The following is a 19,384-nucleotide window of genomic DNA, read 5'->3' as shown; positions in this document are numbered from 1 at the left end:
GCTTGCGTTTCAATATGCTTAGAAAATTTCAGCTCCTTGTCGACACAAACTCCCAGATCTTTTTTCACACTCGACTTTCAAATCAATACTCTCTCATTGCAACCATGTCTTCTCATACTGTAATCTCCCTGTTCATTGTTCTTCCCGAGGTGAGGTACTTACACTTGTCAACATCAAAACGCAGCTACAATCTCATTGGCAGATGAAGGTAAGTGTTTTAGCAGTAATTATTTTAATTTATTTGCATAGCTCATATGGATCCAAAAGTACGCACCTCGGCACCAAGATGGTTGAATTCCCCATGGTTGAACTATATACTAGTTCAATCATGGTTGAACTATATAATATTGACCAACGAGAAGTTCCGTCTTTCAGTTCAGCGTTCCGTCACTAGTTCAACCATGGAATTCCCAGTGATGATTTCCCATGAACTAACGGATTGTGTCAGCTTCGGGTTTCCTGTATTCCGGATAAGGTGATGCAGAGATAGTTGGTGTCTTGCAGGAACCGCGTGACGTGAATGCCGTCTGCCTAGCTTTAAATACTAAACGGAAAATTATATGTGAATTTTTTTAACATTATAAGTTAATTTACTTCTTCATAATTTCACAGAAAATTATTTGAAATGCCAACCGTTTCTGTCAATCGAGATATACTCTTTCAAATTTTGGGAAGAACTTATGGTATGTAGCCTATTTTCATGATAAATTTTTTTCAGTTCCATCTTGAATTACTATAAATACTATGTGTATTGTCAATACAATAGTAAATGCTTGAGAAATAATATTCAAAACATTTTTGTTTAGTGCTGAAGGTTATTCACTTCTTTGTTCAGGACAAAGCTAATGAATTTATTTTTTGTTCACAGAAGAAAAAGAGTTTGACGAGCTGTGCTTCCAGTATGGCATTGAGTTGGATGATGTAACTGTGGAGGAAGATGGTTCTACTGCATATAAAATTGAGGTTGGAGCTAATAGGTAAGATCCTGTAATTAAGTAATAAATATTTGGCTATTTGTCATAAAGAATTAAAGTTAACACTGACTCACTGAGCAAGTTTTAATTTATTGCTACCGTCAAGGCGTCAACCGGGGCTACTCGGGACGGTTTTGAGCATTTTTTGTTAATAACTTCTTACGATGAAACATTTCATAAACAAGTTTAGGCTCATTTTATAGCTCTTTGCGAGGGCTATCGAATGGCATCTTCAAAAAAATTCCTTATGCTATTCATAAGGTGCCAGAAGCAAAAAAAGAGTGTCCCGAGTAGCCCCGAAGCCCCGTCAAACGGGGCTACTCGGGACACTGGGAATGAAACTTCATTTTAAAACACTTGAAGCATGCAGAGCATACTCATCCATTACTAACAGTACCCTGAGGCTAGTCTGGAAAAGTCCTATTTTTGTCTGAAATATCGCGGCTCTAATATCATATAATTTCAGTAGGTATGAAATCGCGGCTCGAATGTCATAAATTTTTGTTCGATTAAAAAATTGCGGTTTGCACTTCGCAAACATGTCATTTCATAAAATTTTCAACTTCCGCAATCCGCATTGCTTTACCGTTTCCGCCAAAAATATCTTGCAGAAAAAACATAAACATTGTAATGTAAATGAAATGGCCGCCATTTTTTTTTGGAATGAGATAGGCAAAATCTGCCAATTACGTTTTCAAGCCAACACCTGGGTGCAACTTTTATGTAAGTAAAATTTTTCAATACGGCAAATATTTTTTTTTTTTTTTTGCTCTAGACCTTAGCAGATGTACTTTTCCAAAACCGCACTTTTCACACTTTTTTCAGCAATTTTTTTAGAGATAGTAAATGTTTGATTTCTTGACTAGCTTTATACATAATAGATAGTAAAAATGTTGAGGTTTATGCCACTATATTTAATTTTGCAATATTTTGATTAGTTTAGCTGCTACAACATTTCTACGAAATGTGGGAAGCGCGTCCCTATTTACCCCGCCCGTCCCTTTTTACCCCATTTGACGGTATTCCATTCTGTTTCAGGTATGTTTTTTATTATCTTTTTTTTATAGTGAATTCACTTGACCTAACTTAAATGGTGCAAAATTACAAGCCATCCTGTAAGCTTACAGATACAGAATAAATGCTACATGGCTGCTGATATAAAGCTTGCAGTGGACAAGGTTGTTGCCTATGCTCAATGGTAGTATATCCATGGATACAGTACTGTCACATCATTAATATGGTAATGTATGGATATGGTAATATCATATCAATAAAAGAAAACAAGGAAAAATCACAGAAAATCTCATTTATTCTACATCTACATCATCTATAAAGGTAGAGGAGGACTTCTGAGTACTATTGGTAATGGATGAGTACACTGATGCATGCTTCAAATGTTTTAAAATTAAGTTTTATTTCAAGTGTTCCAGATTACCCTATTCCCAGGGGTCATTAGAGATGCTTTTATTTTGTGTCTGGCAATTTACAAATAGCATATGGAATTTTGCAAAGATACCATACAATAGCCCATACGAAGGCCTTTAAATTGAGCTCAAACTTGTTTAGGAACTGTTTCGTGGCCAGAAGTTATTAACAAAAAACTCTCAAAATTGTCCCTTATTACCCAGTTTGATAGTATTATTTGCCAGAACTACCTTTCTTTCCAAGAATATTTGTCAAAATTGGTTATATCTATGGCAAATATTTTTTTGCAAAATGTTGTGAAATGTATGATATTGCCTCCTTACTTAATTCACTGCCTAAATGTGGAATTAATGTTAAGCCTAACACAAATTACCCCTCAGGGGGGACTTTTGACACGTGTCTGTGCTCATCAGAAGTCCTATGGGATTTTGTGCTCCTAGGGGGATTGTTCCTGAGCGCCCTACCACTGAGCATGCAGTGTCTGACTGCAGGCCTCAGTTGTGGGGTTAAGTTATTATGTAGGTAGGATTCCTTACATTTCCCTTCTCTGTCTCTCTCGTGCGGGCGGCCGACGTCCCGTGTAAGCAACCTCTTGTTCGAGTGTCTTCGTTTCTGTTGCTTTTCATGTGTCCCTCCTTGTCACTTTGTCTTTTAGAGATGCTAACGCTGCTTCTTTCGAGCCAGCTTCAGTGGGCTGGACAATTGAGACCTTCTGCCGCGTGTGGGTGATGATTAATTTGAGATTTTGAACAAAGAAGACCTTCTGCCTAGCTGGCGATGTTACATTATGACCTTCAGTGCAAAATAGCTTGATAGCTGAAGCGCTAGCAAACCAGTATACGTACTACTAATTTACTCTACTCTAACACAAATTAAATTTTATTTGTTTGAGTATTGTGAAAGAATGCTGTATAAGCTTAAATAACTTCTACAAATTTTAACCTGAACTTGGTATGATCAAAATTACATTATAATATAGTATATCCTGTCTTTCTTAGTTGAAAAAAATGCTGAAAACATATTATTAACCCTGTGTAGCATTATAAAAATTTTTGAGTTATTGCAAAGTAATTATTCCGTCAATTTATTATTTCAGGTATGACCTGTTGTGTGTTGAGGGCATTGGTCAGGCTCTGAATATATACTTGGGTAATGTGGCAACCCCACATTATCGGATCACTGACCCCAAGAACACAGACCAGCAAACAATTATTGTCAAACCAGCCACTGCACAGGTGAGGGATATTGCACTTTTTAGCTCTTGCCATAAACTTTAATTGCATGGTTAATGAATCAGGGATAAATGTATCTTGAAATAAAATATAATTTCTGGCACTGAACCTCCAGCAAGTAGCTGAAACAAGTGTGTTATTATTTGTTTCTTGTTTATTACTTGAAACTTGAATTTGTTTCTACTAATTACTTGAATATTTATTGAGAGGTATAAAAAATGGCAAAAGGCTGATATTTAGTCTTGAATTATTCAAACAGCACAAGAAATTTTGATTTATGTATGGCACAATTCTGAATTTGGCTTGATGCATACAAAATATTTCAAATATTCTTTATGTAAGCTAATTTTCATTATTCTCGTGCTGTTATAAATAAAGAAAGTAAATACCTGATTGATTTCACTCAGATACGACAGTACTGTGTGGGTGCTGTGCTGCGTGGCATCACTTTCAATCAAGCAAGATATGATTCATTCATTGCTCTTCAAGATAAACTTCACCAAAATATTGCCAGAAAACGAACTCTGGTGGCTATTGGTAAGTTTAACTAAATTAAAAGCTTTATATTTAAGAATGTTGTCCTTGGTTGATCTTTGCATATTTATGTGGCAGTTGTCAGTCTGATGCCTGCTTCTTTCAGCTATTTTTCTCAGTTGTCAGTATTTACTACTTTGTACTACATGATAAATTATAATCAAACATAACATTTATTCTCATTAGGAAATAATTTAATTTTCCATTGACACTTGCAACCTCAATGAATTGGAATCCATTTGAATTTATTGTTATTAATCCATCTTACACCCCTCAGGTACTCACGACCTTAGCACCATCACAGGACCCTTTGTTTATGATGCCTTGCCACCCCAGGAAATCAATTTTGTGCCACTCAATAAAACGTCAGCCTACCGAGCAGACAAGTTGATGGAACTCTACTCAAGTGATCAGCACCTGCGCGAGTATGTCCCTATCATCAAGGTGAGCTTCAGGGGGCTTTCAGTTTCTTGCTTCAAGGTTTTGATGCTTCCAAGTTCTCCACTACTGCTACCAGTAGACTGAATTTACTTCACTAGATTATATCTCTTCATCTTTTTGTGAAAATTGTTGCTTCACTAACAATAAAAAGTAATGAAAATGGTCTCTTTCTCATTGTTAACTCTTGTATTCTATATTTGGATCTGTTGTACCTTATTTGATCACACATGTTGCTCTATGGCGTTGCATCAAGAAATAGTAATCTATAATGAATTTACTCATTAAAATTCTCCTGAAAACGTTTTCCCTGTAATTTACTTACTCTATTTACAGGACTCTGCAGTCTACCCTATAATTACTGACAGTAAAGGAGTGGTTCTCTCAATGCCTCCTATCATCAATGGTGACCACTCCAAGATAACGCTCAACACCAAAGATGTTTTCATCGAATGCACTGCAACAGACAAGTTCAAAGCACAAATCGTCCTTGATACTCTCGTCTGCATGTTCAGTGGCTACTGTGAAAAGCCCTTTACAGTCGAGCCAGTGAATGTAGGTCATATACAGCCCTCAGTTACACGCCTTTTGCTGTAATCCTCTCCACGTCATTGGGTGGATACCTCCTGTCATCTTAACGTTAATTATACTAGTGTTTTTGACCTTACATTGTTAAAAAATATCGTTTGTTGAAAGTGGCAACTAATTTTTAGACATGTTTAAGCATTTTTATCTTATTTTAATTGGGATTAAGCTGTAGTGGAACCAGTAATGAAGAAAGTCTCACCTATTACAGGTGACGTACGAGAGCAGTGGTGAGACTGAGCAATTTCCTGTACTGGAATACAAACCGCTCAAGGCGTCAGTGCAGTATTGCAACTCTCTAGTGGGCGTCAGCGAATCTGCAGATTTTATTGCTGAGAAACTTGCCCTCATGGGTCTCAGCGCTGAGGCTACGAGCTCTGAAGAAGTAGCTGTCATAGTTCCACCCACCAGGTGAACTCTACACCCAAATGTTACTTCTAATTCGGAGAGAAGTAGTGATTTTAAACCGTTTGTACCTTTTAATTACATCAATACTCATTTGTTACTTATAATTAAATAAAACTAGTGATTATTTCGTACATTTTTCCTTTAAATTACATCAATAACCTATTGTTTCTAATATGTTGGTTCGACAGCGATGCATGGTTCATTCATGAAGTTTGTGTAAAGATATTTCCTATTAACAACCTAAGTTGTTCATTTCTGAAGGTATGATGTTCTACACGAGTGCGATGTTGCTGAGGACTTTGCCGTGGCCTACGGCTTTGACAAACTTGCTGAGGATCTCCAACTGCCACCCACCAACACAATTGGCCAGGAATATCAACTTAACTACTACACCGACAAACTCAGAGTCTTGCTTTCTCAGAACAACTACACTGAGGCAGCCACTTTTGCTCTCTGCTCCAAAGTAAGCACATCAGATATTTTATTATTATGTGGTGGTAAATAAAAAATTAACAGTATTTTCTGAACAATCTCTGAATTAATGTGAAAGTAGTATTGGAAGTAATATCTTTAAACTTCAAAATGACAGGATTGTGCAGTTGGGTACGTGTTCATATCGTCTGCTTACAATATAATCGATATTTGTATTCATTTTCATCTCAAGCCTGATGAACGAACTTGAATGTTTCAGCTGATTTAAAGCTGCTATGTGATGCCAGGTACATCATAAAATTTTAATCCGTAATTCCAGTTTCCTTGCAGAGCATATTTTTAATAATTATTTCAGGACTCGTCAATACTTGAATCTAAAGAAACTTGTTTTAAAAAATCTATTTTCTCCTGTTTATTTGTTTTTTTTTGTCATAAATTTAAATGGTATTGATTCTGCTCTATACATTTCTGATTACTTGCTCTGTAGGCTGACTTGGGAGACAAGCTACGAGTAGACCTTTCTCTCGAGCCACTGGTCGAAGTGGGCAACCCCAAGACGGTGGACTGTGAGGCCGTACGCCTGTCTCTCCTGCCTGGAATATTGCGCACCGTTGCTGCCAACAAGCACATCGCTCTTCCTCTAAGGCTATTTGAGGTGACTTTCGTTATGGACAATAATACTAACGTTGTGGTCTGCTTGTAAATTAGACGTTTAGGTTGTTAAATTCTGGGATGCAAATTGTTGTCATTTGCGACTTGTTTTGAAGTACTAATGTGTACAAGATTAGTATTGTCATTAGTAGAGAAATAAGTTAAGGGCATGTTACAAAGACTTCAAATTAGTCGCGTAGAGTACATGACACTGGGTACTAATATGCAGAATGCTAAATCGCGAGCCGGAATTGAAAGAATTCGGTCAATTATCAGTTGGTGTCTTAATATTTTTGCTGGAAATATGAAAGCTGCATCGGTAAGTTGACGTTATCTTCAGAATCTGAATCGCGCTATCTATCCTTGAAAGAACAGAAGATCAGGATTTATTACAGGATTAGATAAATTCCATAATATGAGCAATTGCAGTCTTACCCTAACATTGGCGCTCAATGTTGAAATAAGTAACGGAAACTAAACTAACCATGAAAGCGATACTTAATTGAAAGTAGTTCCGATGAAGTTGTTATATTCACTTAATGATCTACGAATATTACCGTTCTTCTATCTTCTGTTTAGACTACGACCAAAATGGTTCTTGAGTCTCGTCATTATGTTTATTCGTGTTGCAGATATCAGACGTGTGCCTCCGCGACAACAGAGCATCGCACACTCGCGGCACCGGAGCACGCAACGAGCGTCACTTGTGCGCCATCAACTACAACGTACGCGCGGGTGTCGAGGTGTTGCAGGGGCTGCTAGACCACGTCATGCTCGCTCTTAAGGTCCCCTTCAATGAAGAAGCTCAGGGCCAAGGATACTGGCTCGAGGGGAAAGATCGTGAGTGTTGCGAAATCTTAGTTTTCTCAAAATTGGTTATATTCATTGCTTGATTGGACAAGTCGATTAATTGTACTCATAGAAAATTGACGATTAGGCGGTAAATTTTCACTGTCGAGACTGCTGCCAGTGCCAATAAGACGTTGTAGTTGATTTTGGTTTAGTTCAGTATTCCATGCCATAGATTAGATATGCGACGTGAGGTCGCAGCGATTCTAAAGCTCAAGACCAAATTACAGACTAGTTTCTGATTAATATTAAAATTAATGATGCCGTTCTGTGTAGATCCAACGTTCTTGCCTGGGTTCTGCGGCCGCGTGATGTTCAACGGCCGTGAGGTCGGCAAATTGGGGCTGTTGCATCCTGACGTGATCACCGCGTTCAACCTGAACAACCCCGCCTCTGCATTGGACCTCAACTTGCAAGACCTGCTCGACCTCAACGCTCAGCCGTTCTAAAAAGGGAACACACCTTACGGCCATCTTTCTCTATGTTATGGTTTGTATTATCATGCAGGCTGAACGCAGCAATGAAGAACAACCCTAAAACAAACTCGTTATAATACCTACTCTTGTGCAGGGTCAAAAGAAGAAACTATTATAAGTTTGAACAAGAAATTTCAATATGGATACTGTTGTGTTTACATAATATGACAACCAGACCAGATTATAGGTATTGAAAGCGGGCAAGAGTAAAGTAACATCCAGACAAAGAGAGTGCGCTATGCTTTTGCACTTTTGTCCATGTATCTGAATATTGGAGACAACATTATACAATCTAGACAAAATAGAGGATTAATTAAATATGAATATTCCGTCGAGTACTTCTTGCTGATACCTGTCTCTTCACATGATGTTAATGACACAGAACTCACAGATTTCATTTACCACACTTTAAGGCCCAAGAAACATTTGTGACCGACATACGTATTTTGAACATGCATAAATGTGTTGAATATGTGTTGGGAATGTAATTAGAGGTACTGTTTGTAGTGCGACATTTTTCAAAGGTTTTAATACAGAGCGTTACGTGAAATGAGTTTTATTTGAACAGATATATAAATAATTCTTGTTCTTAATCTATCCGCAATCACTTGACTATATTTCGCACTTAATACACCAGAACATTGCTCCGCTCAAGACTTGCATGATGAAAACACGTAATCGTAAGTATTATTACAACCGGCAAAATAACTTGTAACATGTGTTCAGCAGCGTGTCAAACCAGAAACATTCCATTTGCCTCTGCCATAATATTCTATCTAGATTGTTCAATCCAGATTTCCTTCACTTCTGGACTATAATGAACTGCACGATACTCAACTGCGTATCCTCAAAAATTAAAATAGTAATAAATTCGAGGCGAATCCCCAGCGATTCAAGTTGCTGTTGCGCCGTAACTGCCTGGTGGGGGTGCGTAGTCCCGAGGGAACATAGTTAACTGCATCGCGTTGAACGCGAACTTCTTGACGCTTATGTTCTTCTTGCAATTGAGGATCCGGGTCCCGTCACTGCAATTGAAATGTTTCTTCATTAACAACTATTACAAATTCCCGATATTTCACACCACCCGTGTAACATTATGCTTATTCGTGGATTTTATCATATTGTTTATCATGACATTGTAGTCGAACTTTTAATCCTACAAAACTTATGTATTAATTAACCAGACATCCTGGACAAAATAAGTTTTACAATTTACCAGAGAATATCGGAAAAAATCTTCACATCGGGAATGTATCTTTTTCAACTTGACATTTTTTCTAAGCAATACATGATGAAATCAACTAGTTAGTTCTAATGTATAATTTTCAGAATTATAATACCCAGTCAGATTCTAACATTTTTTTTTCGACATCAACAGGTTAGGTTGGTGGCCTTTATTTTTCATCTTTTTAATATAATCTTATCACGCATTTTATTCCAGTTCATGAAAAAAAATAAATCTCATGAAACATGAGCACAATTGAACAATATTGAAAGATGATTCAATGATGTTTACGTTTGTGGCACTCTGACTTAAGACTATATAAATAAAATTTGCAAGTGTTGAATTCGTTTAACAATCCATGTGGCTAGTAGTTGTTGGTTCCCTGAGCTCTTTTTCCACAGTTACATTATTGTTTTCAATACAGTTGGTACATCAAAAGCCTTGGTAACGACAGTTGCCGATACAATAATATTGTCCTACAAATGGGTTGGTAACGAGATTTACCTAATGAATTATCTCCTTTAGCAAATAGCTTGAAAACAAGATCAATGATATTTCTTCGGAAAACATCTACTGATTGGTCCAGCGATCCTGACCTGCGCATAGCCTGCAGGCTCTGGTGGCGCTCAGTGCGCGCTAAATCGAAGGCTGTAGTGAGGAGGTTCACTTGCTCCAGCGTCACGCTCATGCCAGTCCTGTCCTTGCCGCTCTTGCACGACGTGAAGCGAATCCCTGTGCATACAAACGATCATTTATCAGCATATGCACCGTTATGATACGTTAACATTTAACACTTGAAGCACGAGAACTTTGTCGAGCTGGAAAATATACGCCTTACATAAACCGTTTGTATGTCACATTGCGCAAGTCAATCATACGACAGAATAAGTTCGATGCTTCACTAGGAATTTTGATCTTCGTTTATGGTAATTGCCTAATTTTATTTATTATTAGTTATTGTACTTTACAATTGAGTCTTTCAGTTCAAATGTTAACTTAGTTCATATGACCATTTGGTCTTAGCAGAAGTTATTCGCGGTCACTTCAGCAATCATAATTTAGTAAAAATTCGTAAATGGAGACTTGCTTGCAGCTGCCGAACAAGGCTTGTATTACTTCACATCTGCGCCCTGCACCACGCTTCGAATAAATACAGCAGAGTTGAAGTGACCACTCACCTCCCATGACTCTGGTCACGGCAGCGGCCAGGTGCAGCGTCTCCGTATTCTTGCTCTTGGAAGACTGCACGGCTTTCGAGAGACGCTCCATGAGTTCGCTCAATGATTGCCGATTGCTTCCGCAGCAGCTGCCTGCAAACGCCATCCCGAATATTAAAAGCAAATCTAAAAACCCTGACAGCTTGTGAGATTAAGAAAGAAACATTATAATTGATTAATCCAATAAGCTCGGTATCAGTTTGTTCTTTATTTTTACGGGAAAAATGCAGCGTTATGATTCATTTCTAATCATGAATTTTAAAAGCACTTGCAGGTGATAAATATTTCAATCACTTTTCTAAACTTTAGAGGCAGTGTAAGCATCTGAAGACTAACGTCTCGTAGTGTCGGCGGGGAGGTCGAGTTTGGCATAGCGGTGGTGGTACTCGGCCAGTCGGTGGAATGAATCCAAGTTGTTGCGATGTTGAGGTCCCTCCAGCCGCAGTCTACCAGCAAGCGTTGCCTGCAATCATTCAATGTCGAACATTACGTTCTAAAATTTCTCAAGAAAAATAAATGACGTGATCGTCTGACATAACGAACGTGATCGTCTGTAGAACACAAAAAACAAGACACAAGTATTTGTAAATAAGCTAAATTGAAATTTGAAATAATATATAATATTATTTCAAAGCGCATTAATGCAAAGTATGGGGTTCCTCCATGCTCAGGATGTGAACAGTTACTGGACAATGATTGGAAAATGTTCAGTAAGAAGCTTGCCTCAGAGAAGAATCAGAAAGGAAAGAGAGTCAAAATGAGACTTTAACCCAAAGCTGACACGATCACAAAGATCAGTGACCGCCTCAACGAGTAAGAACGCAGTCTGCTCCCAAAAACTAGTCAAAGGCCCAGACAAGCGAATGTTGGAAAATTAATAGAGATTATAAAGGATATAAAAGCACTGTATCACCTCTTCGTTAATACCGACGTTGAAGAAAACTGGCGTAACATTGAACGTAAGAGGCTCCGCAGCGCAGTGATGTTCAGACAAGAAGCATAACAGCGACTCGGGTACAGGTAACAACACACGCAACCCACATCTGTGTCCCAGTCATGGAATAAAACGAGTACAGTTAGCAGCACAGATAATTTATACAAATATTTGAAAATTGAGACTTCAGAAAAAGAGAAAACGGAGGCTACAGAGTTTCAGTTTAAACAATAAACCTACAACAACTCAAAGTTATTCGTTCGTCATTCAAACACCTTAGTTTAGAATAGTTCGATGAATGATTTTAGTACGATTATTTGTGAAGTAATAAGTCGAGCGGCACCTATTGCCCGTAACAACAACACGTGGATGGGCGTCATTATCGTGCTGCTTAGGAAGGCTGCACGGCACCAGCACGAACTGCACCGTCGCCAAGTCTTCCACGGCCACCACCATGTCCGATAGCCGCGCCGCATCGCTGCTGCTCACACATAATCGGTATGATTATAATTATTTATCAAAAATGATTATCGATAATCAAAGTATAATCGATAATCAAAGTAGGAACCGTTTTCATGAGTGACTGAGGTAAACTTTGGCTGAATATCATGCACCAATTGAAATTAACTTATATTTAAATTACTAATTAAAGGAGCAGTAATCTTCATGAAATGTGAATTTTATAACGAAAAACAACATTTATAACTCGCAATATTTCGATGCGCGTTCAAATATTAGCTGATTTTGTGCTAAATATTAACTTTCTATGTAAATTGAAAGTAACATTCAATTTGTATAATGCCTACGGTTAAAAGTTGTGCGTTTAAAAGGAGCAAGTGGCGCGTGGTGCGTTTAAAAGGAGCAAGTGGTGCGTTTAATAGGAGCAAGGGGTGCGTTTAATAGGAGCAAGGGGTGCTTTTAATAGGAGCAAGAGGTGCGTTTAATAGGAGCAAAGCAAGAGGTGCTTTTAATAGGAGCAAGAGGTGCGTTTAATAGGAGCAAGAGGTGCGTTTAATAGGAGCAAGAGGTGCGTTTAATAGGAGCAAGTAGTGCTTTTAGAAGGAGGGCGTGATGCGTTGTTGAAATTTCAATGGTGCTGCCATGGCTCGAATACTCGCAATTATCGGGCATAGGTTTTAAAAGATGACAAGATGAAGTGTGTGCTGTGAGGTCTCGACATACCCGTAACATGACAGGAGTCCCTCAAACTGCAGAAGAGGACCTAGCTGCTGGAGAACCGTCAGGAAAGCCACGTCAGGAACGCGGCTCCACAGACACGACACCAAGCCTGACACTGCCGCCGTCAGCTGGGATACGAGGATGCGCAGTTAGAAGCTCGTATCTACATGACGGCCAGCCAACAATTAATCCTGTCCACAGCCGGCTCGCATAAATTAAATAAGACATTTAGTTCAAACAAAGCACTTAAATAGTGATGAATTATCTGAATTCCTTGAAGAACTCCCTTCATTTAAATACTCGAAAATTTCAAACAAGTTTGGTTGTCACCTTCGTTTAAACAAAAAAAAAAAACGAACAAGAAGCTCACCGCCTGCGAGAAACACACATCTCTGCGGTACTGCAAACTATGGGTTTTATGGATGACTTCAGTGGAGAGCTGCAGTTTGTGTAAACTGTGCACTAGTCTGGCAGTTCGCACAGCTCCGTCTACAGCACCGCGAAGTTTAATGATGCTGGGAACCACTATGGTAACTGATGGGCCATCGTCCGTTTTTTGAAGCACATTTAGACGTCTGGAGTTGGATGATGAGTTAAGGACGTCGTTTGCAGAACTTGAAATATCAGCCGAATCATTTGCCTGGTCTACTTGCAATGGAGTACAGCCGTTTACGGAGATTGTATTTGGCACGGAATCGGCAACACGAGTGGAGTCCACTGTGAAATTTGAAACATGATTTGATTTTGCTGAAGAAACATTCGAGAATTGCATCAGGGCTAAACCTTGTGTAACGCCATTCTCAGCACTAGCATGCATGGAACGCGAATCTCGAAGAGATGATATAAAATGCGTGGAATGCTTGCCACTTGGAACGGCACTGCCTTGTAATTTAGTCTGGCAATCAAGAGGATACATGGTTCCATCAGCGTTTTTAGCAGCGTCTGTCGTGGAAACAATGTCATGATTAACGTACACAAAAGAAAGCTCCCGAGAGTCTTTGGCCGCCGAACAATTGTCCACAGCTTCGTTGCAGACATTCAATATAGAAACAGTAGATGATGGGTTGACTAGCTGAGAAGCAATATCTCTTGAACAATTAGATGAGACAAGATCGTTGTCATGGATATTCTCTTTGCTAGCTTCTAAAATACTAGAGAGCTTATTTCTAATACCAATTTCATCGGTAGAACAATTAGATGTATTAATAATTTGTTTTTCAAATGAGGCATTAAGACTAGTAGATCCATCAGATGAATTTCCTGGAAGCATGCCACTTTGTGGCGCTGTGTATAAAACTTGAGCTATGGAAATCGCATTTGTTAAATCCCTGGGTTGCCCAGAAATATTAACAGAAGTCGCACCCGCGAACCCGGACTTTGAGGTTGCGGCATCACTGCTTAGCCTTCTTTCAATGTCTGGAGTGTTCCTTTCAAGGCCGATGCCGCTGTCTTCCTCCGTGGGTGAGACATCAGCAGAAGTTGTTTGTGCAGTGAGAGCGTCGCACGACGCCGCGCTGATTTCACTTAACCCGTCTATTTTGGCTAGCGGAGCCAATCCGTCTTGCGGACACCGGCATTCTTTTTTCTGGTTGTAGCTATTACAGATGGCATTTACCTTAGATGAAAGACATATGAAGCTAGCTTGTAAATTGAGTTTAATCAGGTCCCAGGGCTCAGGTTCATCAGTAGCACAGTAATACTTGGCTTCCACTATCCCTTCATTGTCAAAGGATGAGGCACATTCGTTAAGGCACATTCCTGCGCCTGAAGCGCGTGTTAGTCTCACATCAGGAGTCCTGTCGAAGGCCGTATCACGTCTACGCTGAAGATCTACGTCACCGCGTCCAGTATCGTCCGAGGCTGTGCCGGCGTGAGCGAGTTGGTCCTCTTGAGGTCTCCGTAGGTGCTGCCCTATGGTTTTGTCCAACGAAGACTCAGGACTGAGATAACCTGATAGGTTCGAGTGCACAGAAAAATTTCTGGATGCTAACGTCACCAAGTGGGAGGGACTTTGAGGTATCTTGATTTGGTCTAAGAAATCAAAGGCAGATTCGACAACATCTTGCTCAAGTGCACTCAGCAGCAGATCGATCTGTAGGAGGTACGGGACATAATATTGCAATGTAATTTCAGGTGAGCATCAATTTCGACACTTGAAGATTGGACGTATTTTTCCAAGATAGGAGCAATTCAATATCAATGCAGTTTTTGTGCGAGATAAAGGATATTAGAGGAAAATCTAACTATAAACTGATAAATTGGAATTTCATAGAAGATAAGGTCGAATGATCCAAAAAACATAATAAAATTATTTTCTCGAAACTAATGTGAAACTTGTCCTTTAGCAGTACTCATATTCAAGAATACGCAGTCTAGTGGTGGTACAATTACCATTTTATGTATTTGCGGCATACATTTCTAAGTCCATACAGCTGAAAAATGTAGGAAGTAGCGCTACTTGTCACTTATTGAACTGATGCTCAGAGCACGATAGACACAAACAAGGAAGAGTGAAGGGGATACTGCCGTAGATGTCTTCATATTTGTGCGTGTGTATTATGAGTGCATGGGTGTTAGCAAAAACACAACACAAAAAACAGAAGAGCAAATAATGAGGGAGGGTAACCTTCTCCTGGACATCAGCAAGCTGCGACTGCAGGTCGTGGTAGGCCTGCCGCTTCAGGGCCCCCAGCAGAGAGTTGAGGCTCGCCGCCAGAGCAGACCGCAGGCGACGGGTGCTCTCAACGCCTGCTCTACTGCAGTCAGCTCGACTGCTCGCCTCGCCGCGGTCTCGCCTGCTATGGTCCTGCAGCTGCCTGCCCAGTAGAACAGTAAAGCTCACTCTCCCTATAAGTTGAATAATCAATAAAAGAATTAATATTTGATAAGGCTCAAATATATGATGATTCACAAAATAATTATGAGTAAAATTAGCATAAATATTGAAAGTATAAAAGTTTTGGTAAAATTAGAATTAATAGCAAATGAACGGTAAAAAGCAAAATTGTGATGCAACTCACTGTACAAATGAAGAACAACGCAACGTCCAAAGCGAAACAAATTTCATAGTTTGCAACGTAGTGCAGAACACATTGAGACAATAGAACTGTTCGCCTTCAAAAAATTGTTAACTAAATAAAGCAGGACTAAAACCCACGTAAGGAGGCCGCCATGACCGCAGCCGAGGGCGTTAGCAGCGAAGGCGCCGACGGTGTGGACGTCATGGAAGCCCGTCCTCTTGAGAGTCTCGTTCTGGGCCCACATGCGCTGCAGGTGCAGGTTGATGGGCGCGAACTCGAGCAGCGGGTCCTCCTTGTCGGCGCTGCGCTTGAAGTTCTGCCCTTTAGCCACGCATGCTGCCAGAGCTGACGCTGCGTCAGCGTACAGTTGGTTTCTGGAGGGCAGTATCAGTAAAACTTAACTCGGATGCCAAAAAATTTACGGGTGCAATTAGAGCCATTTTACAGTGAAAATGGCTGAAACCGTTACACTTAAGCAGAGATTTACAGACATTTAAGAATAAAGCTTTGCGCGTCTTAAAATGAAGCAGGTATTATATACACTTTAGAGCATTATAAAATACAAGAGCTTGAACTGAAAAGAATGATTTAACATCGTAATAGCCATAACCATGAGTGGAGCGATCTACTACAATTATCATCATCTCCGTTCAACAGACTTGTACTGAGGAAGAGTGAACTGTAGAGTTAAAAACGGCACTCAAAAAGTCGGCTTCTCCTATATTTCCTGCATTACACGGAACTCCATGTGAGACTGAACATTAGATTTACTAATGCAACAATAAAACATATACAACACCTGGAAGCATGCATGGCGACGAGAGCGCGCTGTCGACTAGCCCAGGGTTCCGAAAGTTCTCCGAGCGCCTCGAGCTCTTCCTGCCACGCTCGCTCGGCGCCCTGCCAAATCTTCCTGGAAATTAATTTGACAAATATAAATTAACAGCAATTGCTAGCCGTAAGCTGAATGCGTTAGCACTCTTATCAGCAGACTGAAGTTCTACTCAATACAGAAATTAAGGGCAGCAGACTAATATGCACTCACAACAGCTGCTGTGGCAGCGTTAGGGACAGTCTGCTCTCCGCCATGATCTCAACAACAGCGATGTCCCCGCCCAGTCCAGAATGGAACCTATAAATTGGAACCATCGTTAAGAAAATACACACACTGAGCACTGCCTACAGAACTAAATAATTTCCTGAAATTATTTCATCCGTGAAATAGATTGCACCAGAATATCTTTAATAAAATCTGCGGATACAAGTAGTCAATGTAGGTTAGTGTTCTTAGCCTGAAACGGGCATAATAACCAAACAGCATCAGAATAAATGGAAATAAAACCAAACAAGCAGCGCAGTAAATATTGCTCTTCAGTGGCAAGTATGTCTCCCACTGACCGGTAGGTGGCGGTTGAGGGGTTCGTATGGAAAGGACAGAGCACCGGTGGCTGAGGAGGTCTGCTTTTTGAACTCAGACGCGGTGGCAGCGACTGAGTGCGTCGGTGATGTGCGGCAGTGACCTGCAATACAAAAGCGTGGCTGTAAGCATCAATTAAGAAATAAAGCTTTTTTATGTATCTGCAAATGTCAAAGATTACCTCGTAAAGCGTCTAGATGATCTCTCAAAACTCTTAATTGTTTACACATGACATCTTACAGATCGAAAACTTCTCTAGTTGATATTATTCCCCCAATCTGAGCGTCCTCAGACTAGGCCTTTGGAATGACATATGAATAAATAAATCAATTGAACGGAAAACAGATTTACGGAGAAGACGCCTTAATAAAAATCAGTAAAGACGGATGGAAAAATTTTCCATTATAGAAATATTTACATAAAAATAGAATTGATTAAAGACCATCGAGAAGCGGATAAATGAAGGGAAAAGATCGGTACACATGGATGGAGGGTAGACATTGGTACACAAGGATGGAGGGAAGAGATCGGTACACATGGTTGAAAGGTTAAGATGTCCAAAAGGAACTGACGGTGCTGGCGTGTGTAGGGGTGCCCTGGAGGGTGTGCAGGACATGAGCAGCAGCAGCAGCGTCCACGCCCCCAGCAGCGTCACCGTCAGCAGCCCAGCACGTGAGCGTCACGAAGCCTGACGTCTCCCCAGCCAGGGACACGAGCGTCAGGCGCAGCCTGCCTGCGCTGCTCACCGCTCCTACCGTCGTCTGAGCGATGCCATAAATATTAGTAGATGTGTTACTATAGGATGGCAGAACATAATCTTTTAAACAGGTTTGATTGAAGGCCAAACAATTATAACTATTAGAAAAATTATCAATAAGACTGATTATCTGCATATCTGGTCTTCAATCAATCCTATTCAATAGATATTGTATCAATATATGTATGTTACAAGAAGTTAAAACGCTATGGTTTTAGATTCACTTTTACATCAAGTGTACAAATGAAGCAGAAGATTTATTATGAGAGAAAACCACCTCATTCACTTTAATATATGGATTATTTATCTAAATCAGTAGTATTCACTGCCATGGGTCTCGATATAAAAGAAAACTAACAAATTAAGGAATGTAGCTTGGCATCAGGAAGGCATAATCAAGGCACTTAGCCAATAATTCGCACTATCTACACAACAGTTTTAATCTCCTACGCCGAATGGCTGAATGGACTGTCACACCAGGGGATTATGGTGAAGTTGTTGTGCACTGCAAGACTACTGACGGAGGCGCTGCCGATGACAGTGGAGGTGCAGGAGAGAGGCTCGAGCATCCGACGCACCACGATGCGCACGCGACATGCCGCGTCCACAGCTCCTGTAGCGACACCGCCGTCCTTCTCGCCCCCCAGCACCACAGTGGACAGGAAGTCAGGGTTGCTGCTCTGAAACACAACAAACTTAACAACTCAGCAGCCTAAAGGTCCGGACATCGTGTTCATAACACGGCTTCTTAACGCGTGACGACCTCGACCTTCTGTTTATATGAAGAACAAAGAAATCATTAGGAAATAATGCTTATTAATTCTACAGCAGCTTATAAATTTGGGAACGCCAATTTCCTGCCATTCCAACTTTTGGCGCCAAGCAGAATGGTCTCAAGAAACTATAGAATTCGTTACATTGCAAGAGCCCAAAGGTGGAAAGATACTAGCTACGTAACCCGATAGCTACTTTCTACTTGAGCAGGAGAGTTGGGAGTCGAATATCCCAATAAGTTTGTAACGAAGCGAACATAGTACCAAGAAATTACAAATAACTTTTCTGCAATATTACGAGTGATATGAGATCGAAATCACAAGAAGTTTAGTGCAGGTATTGGGGATTGAAAATCTTCAGCCGAGTGCAAGACGATTGAACTTGACCAGAAGGTTGCTGCTAAACATGAAGGATAATTCATTCAAATTTGAGATACAGATGCAGCTCCTAACATCATTCTCATTCAAACAATATCAATTACCATACCCGCCTTATTGAATGCTTAAAAACATGTGCATCGATACCAGTAGTTACATAACCGAGCGCATGGCGCCATTTTCCATAAACAGCTTAAATCATAGGTTACCCCAATCCTACCCTCGAATATTACCAACAAAATTAACCAATTACTCCCGAATAAAACCTTCTTCAATATTATTACGAACAATTACCCCGACTTTGTATAAACAGCTTAACAGGGTACTGATCATGAATCTTGCCCAACACAATTAACCAATTACTCCCGAATCACGACTTAACGATCATTTACCCCGATTGAGTCATTCGAGTCATTTACAAGGCTGGAGTCATTTGAGTCAAACCAGCTTGAAACCTTGAGTCAGTTTTTTTCATGGGCT

At 40.0% G+C, this 19,384-nt stretch overlaps 2 protein-coding genes across 2 annotated transcripts; one reads left to right on the top strand and one right to left on the bottom strand.

Moving 5' to 3' along the window:
* Positions 1 to 455: 455 nt before the first annotated feature.
* Positions 456 to 8,554, top strand: LOC108672024 (phenylalanine--tRNA ligase beta subunit). The gene is made up of 11 exons (XM_018159637.2): positions 456 to 683; positions 869 to 977; positions 3,496 to 3,634; positions 4,039 to 4,168; positions 4,443 to 4,609; positions 4,940 to 5,158; positions 5,400 to 5,599; positions 5,858 to 6,059; positions 6,516 to 6,683; positions 7,312 to 7,519; positions 7,805 to 8,554. Exons 1-11 carry the CDS (start codon positions 626 to 628, stop codon positions 7,975 to 7,977), a joined length of 1,773 nt encoding a protein of 590 aa, XP_018015126.1. The 5' UTR covers positions 456 to 625; the 3' UTR covers positions 7,978 to 8,554.
* Positions 8,545 to 18,448, bottom strand: LOC108672022 (inositol polyphosphate-4-phosphatase type I A; the record flags this gene model as incomplete). The annotated part of the gene is made up of 15 exons (XM_018159635.1): positions 8,545 to 9,029; positions 9,826 to 9,961; positions 10,408 to 10,539; positions 10,783 to 10,909; positions 11,360 to 11,489; positions 11,724 to 11,861; positions 12,563 to 12,687; positions 12,930 to 14,651; positions 15,186 to 15,375; positions 15,717 to 15,953; positions 16,379 to 16,492; positions 16,625 to 16,711; positions 16,978 to 17,099; positions 17,569 to 17,757; positions 18,275 to 18,448. Coding segments are annotated over 15 exons (3,756 nt in total), but the record flags the coding sequence as incomplete, so codon positions are not given.
* Positions 18,449 to 19,384: the final 936 nt, after the last annotated feature.

Source organism: Hyalella azteca, unplaced genomic scaffold (genome assembly GCF_000764305.2).
Source record: "Hyalella azteca isolate HAZT.00-mixed unplaced genomic scaffold, Hazt_2.0.2 contig10069, whole genome shotgun sequence".
Classification (NCBI taxonomy): Eukaryota; Metazoa; Arthropoda; class Malacostraca; order Amphipoda; family Hyalellidae; genus Hyalella; species Hyalella azteca.
The sequence above is the reverse complement of the archived record's forward strand: the minus strand, read 5'-3'. Positions and strand labels throughout refer to the sequence as shown.

Bases quoted from the DNA above. Each gene is read 5' to 3' on its own strand.
- LOC108672024 (XM_018159637.2), top strand. From the start codon at position 626: ATGCCAACCGTTTCTGTCAATCGAGATATACTCTTTCAAATTTTGGGA. The intron at 3,635-4,038 runs GTGAGGGATATT...GATTTCACTCAG, and splicing joins TCAAACCAGCCACTGCACAG to ATACGACAGTACTGTGTGGG. The intron at 6,060-6,515 runs GTAAGCACATCA...CTTGCTCTGTAG, and splicing joins CTTTTGCTCTCTGCTCCAAA to GCTGACTTGGGAGACAAGCT.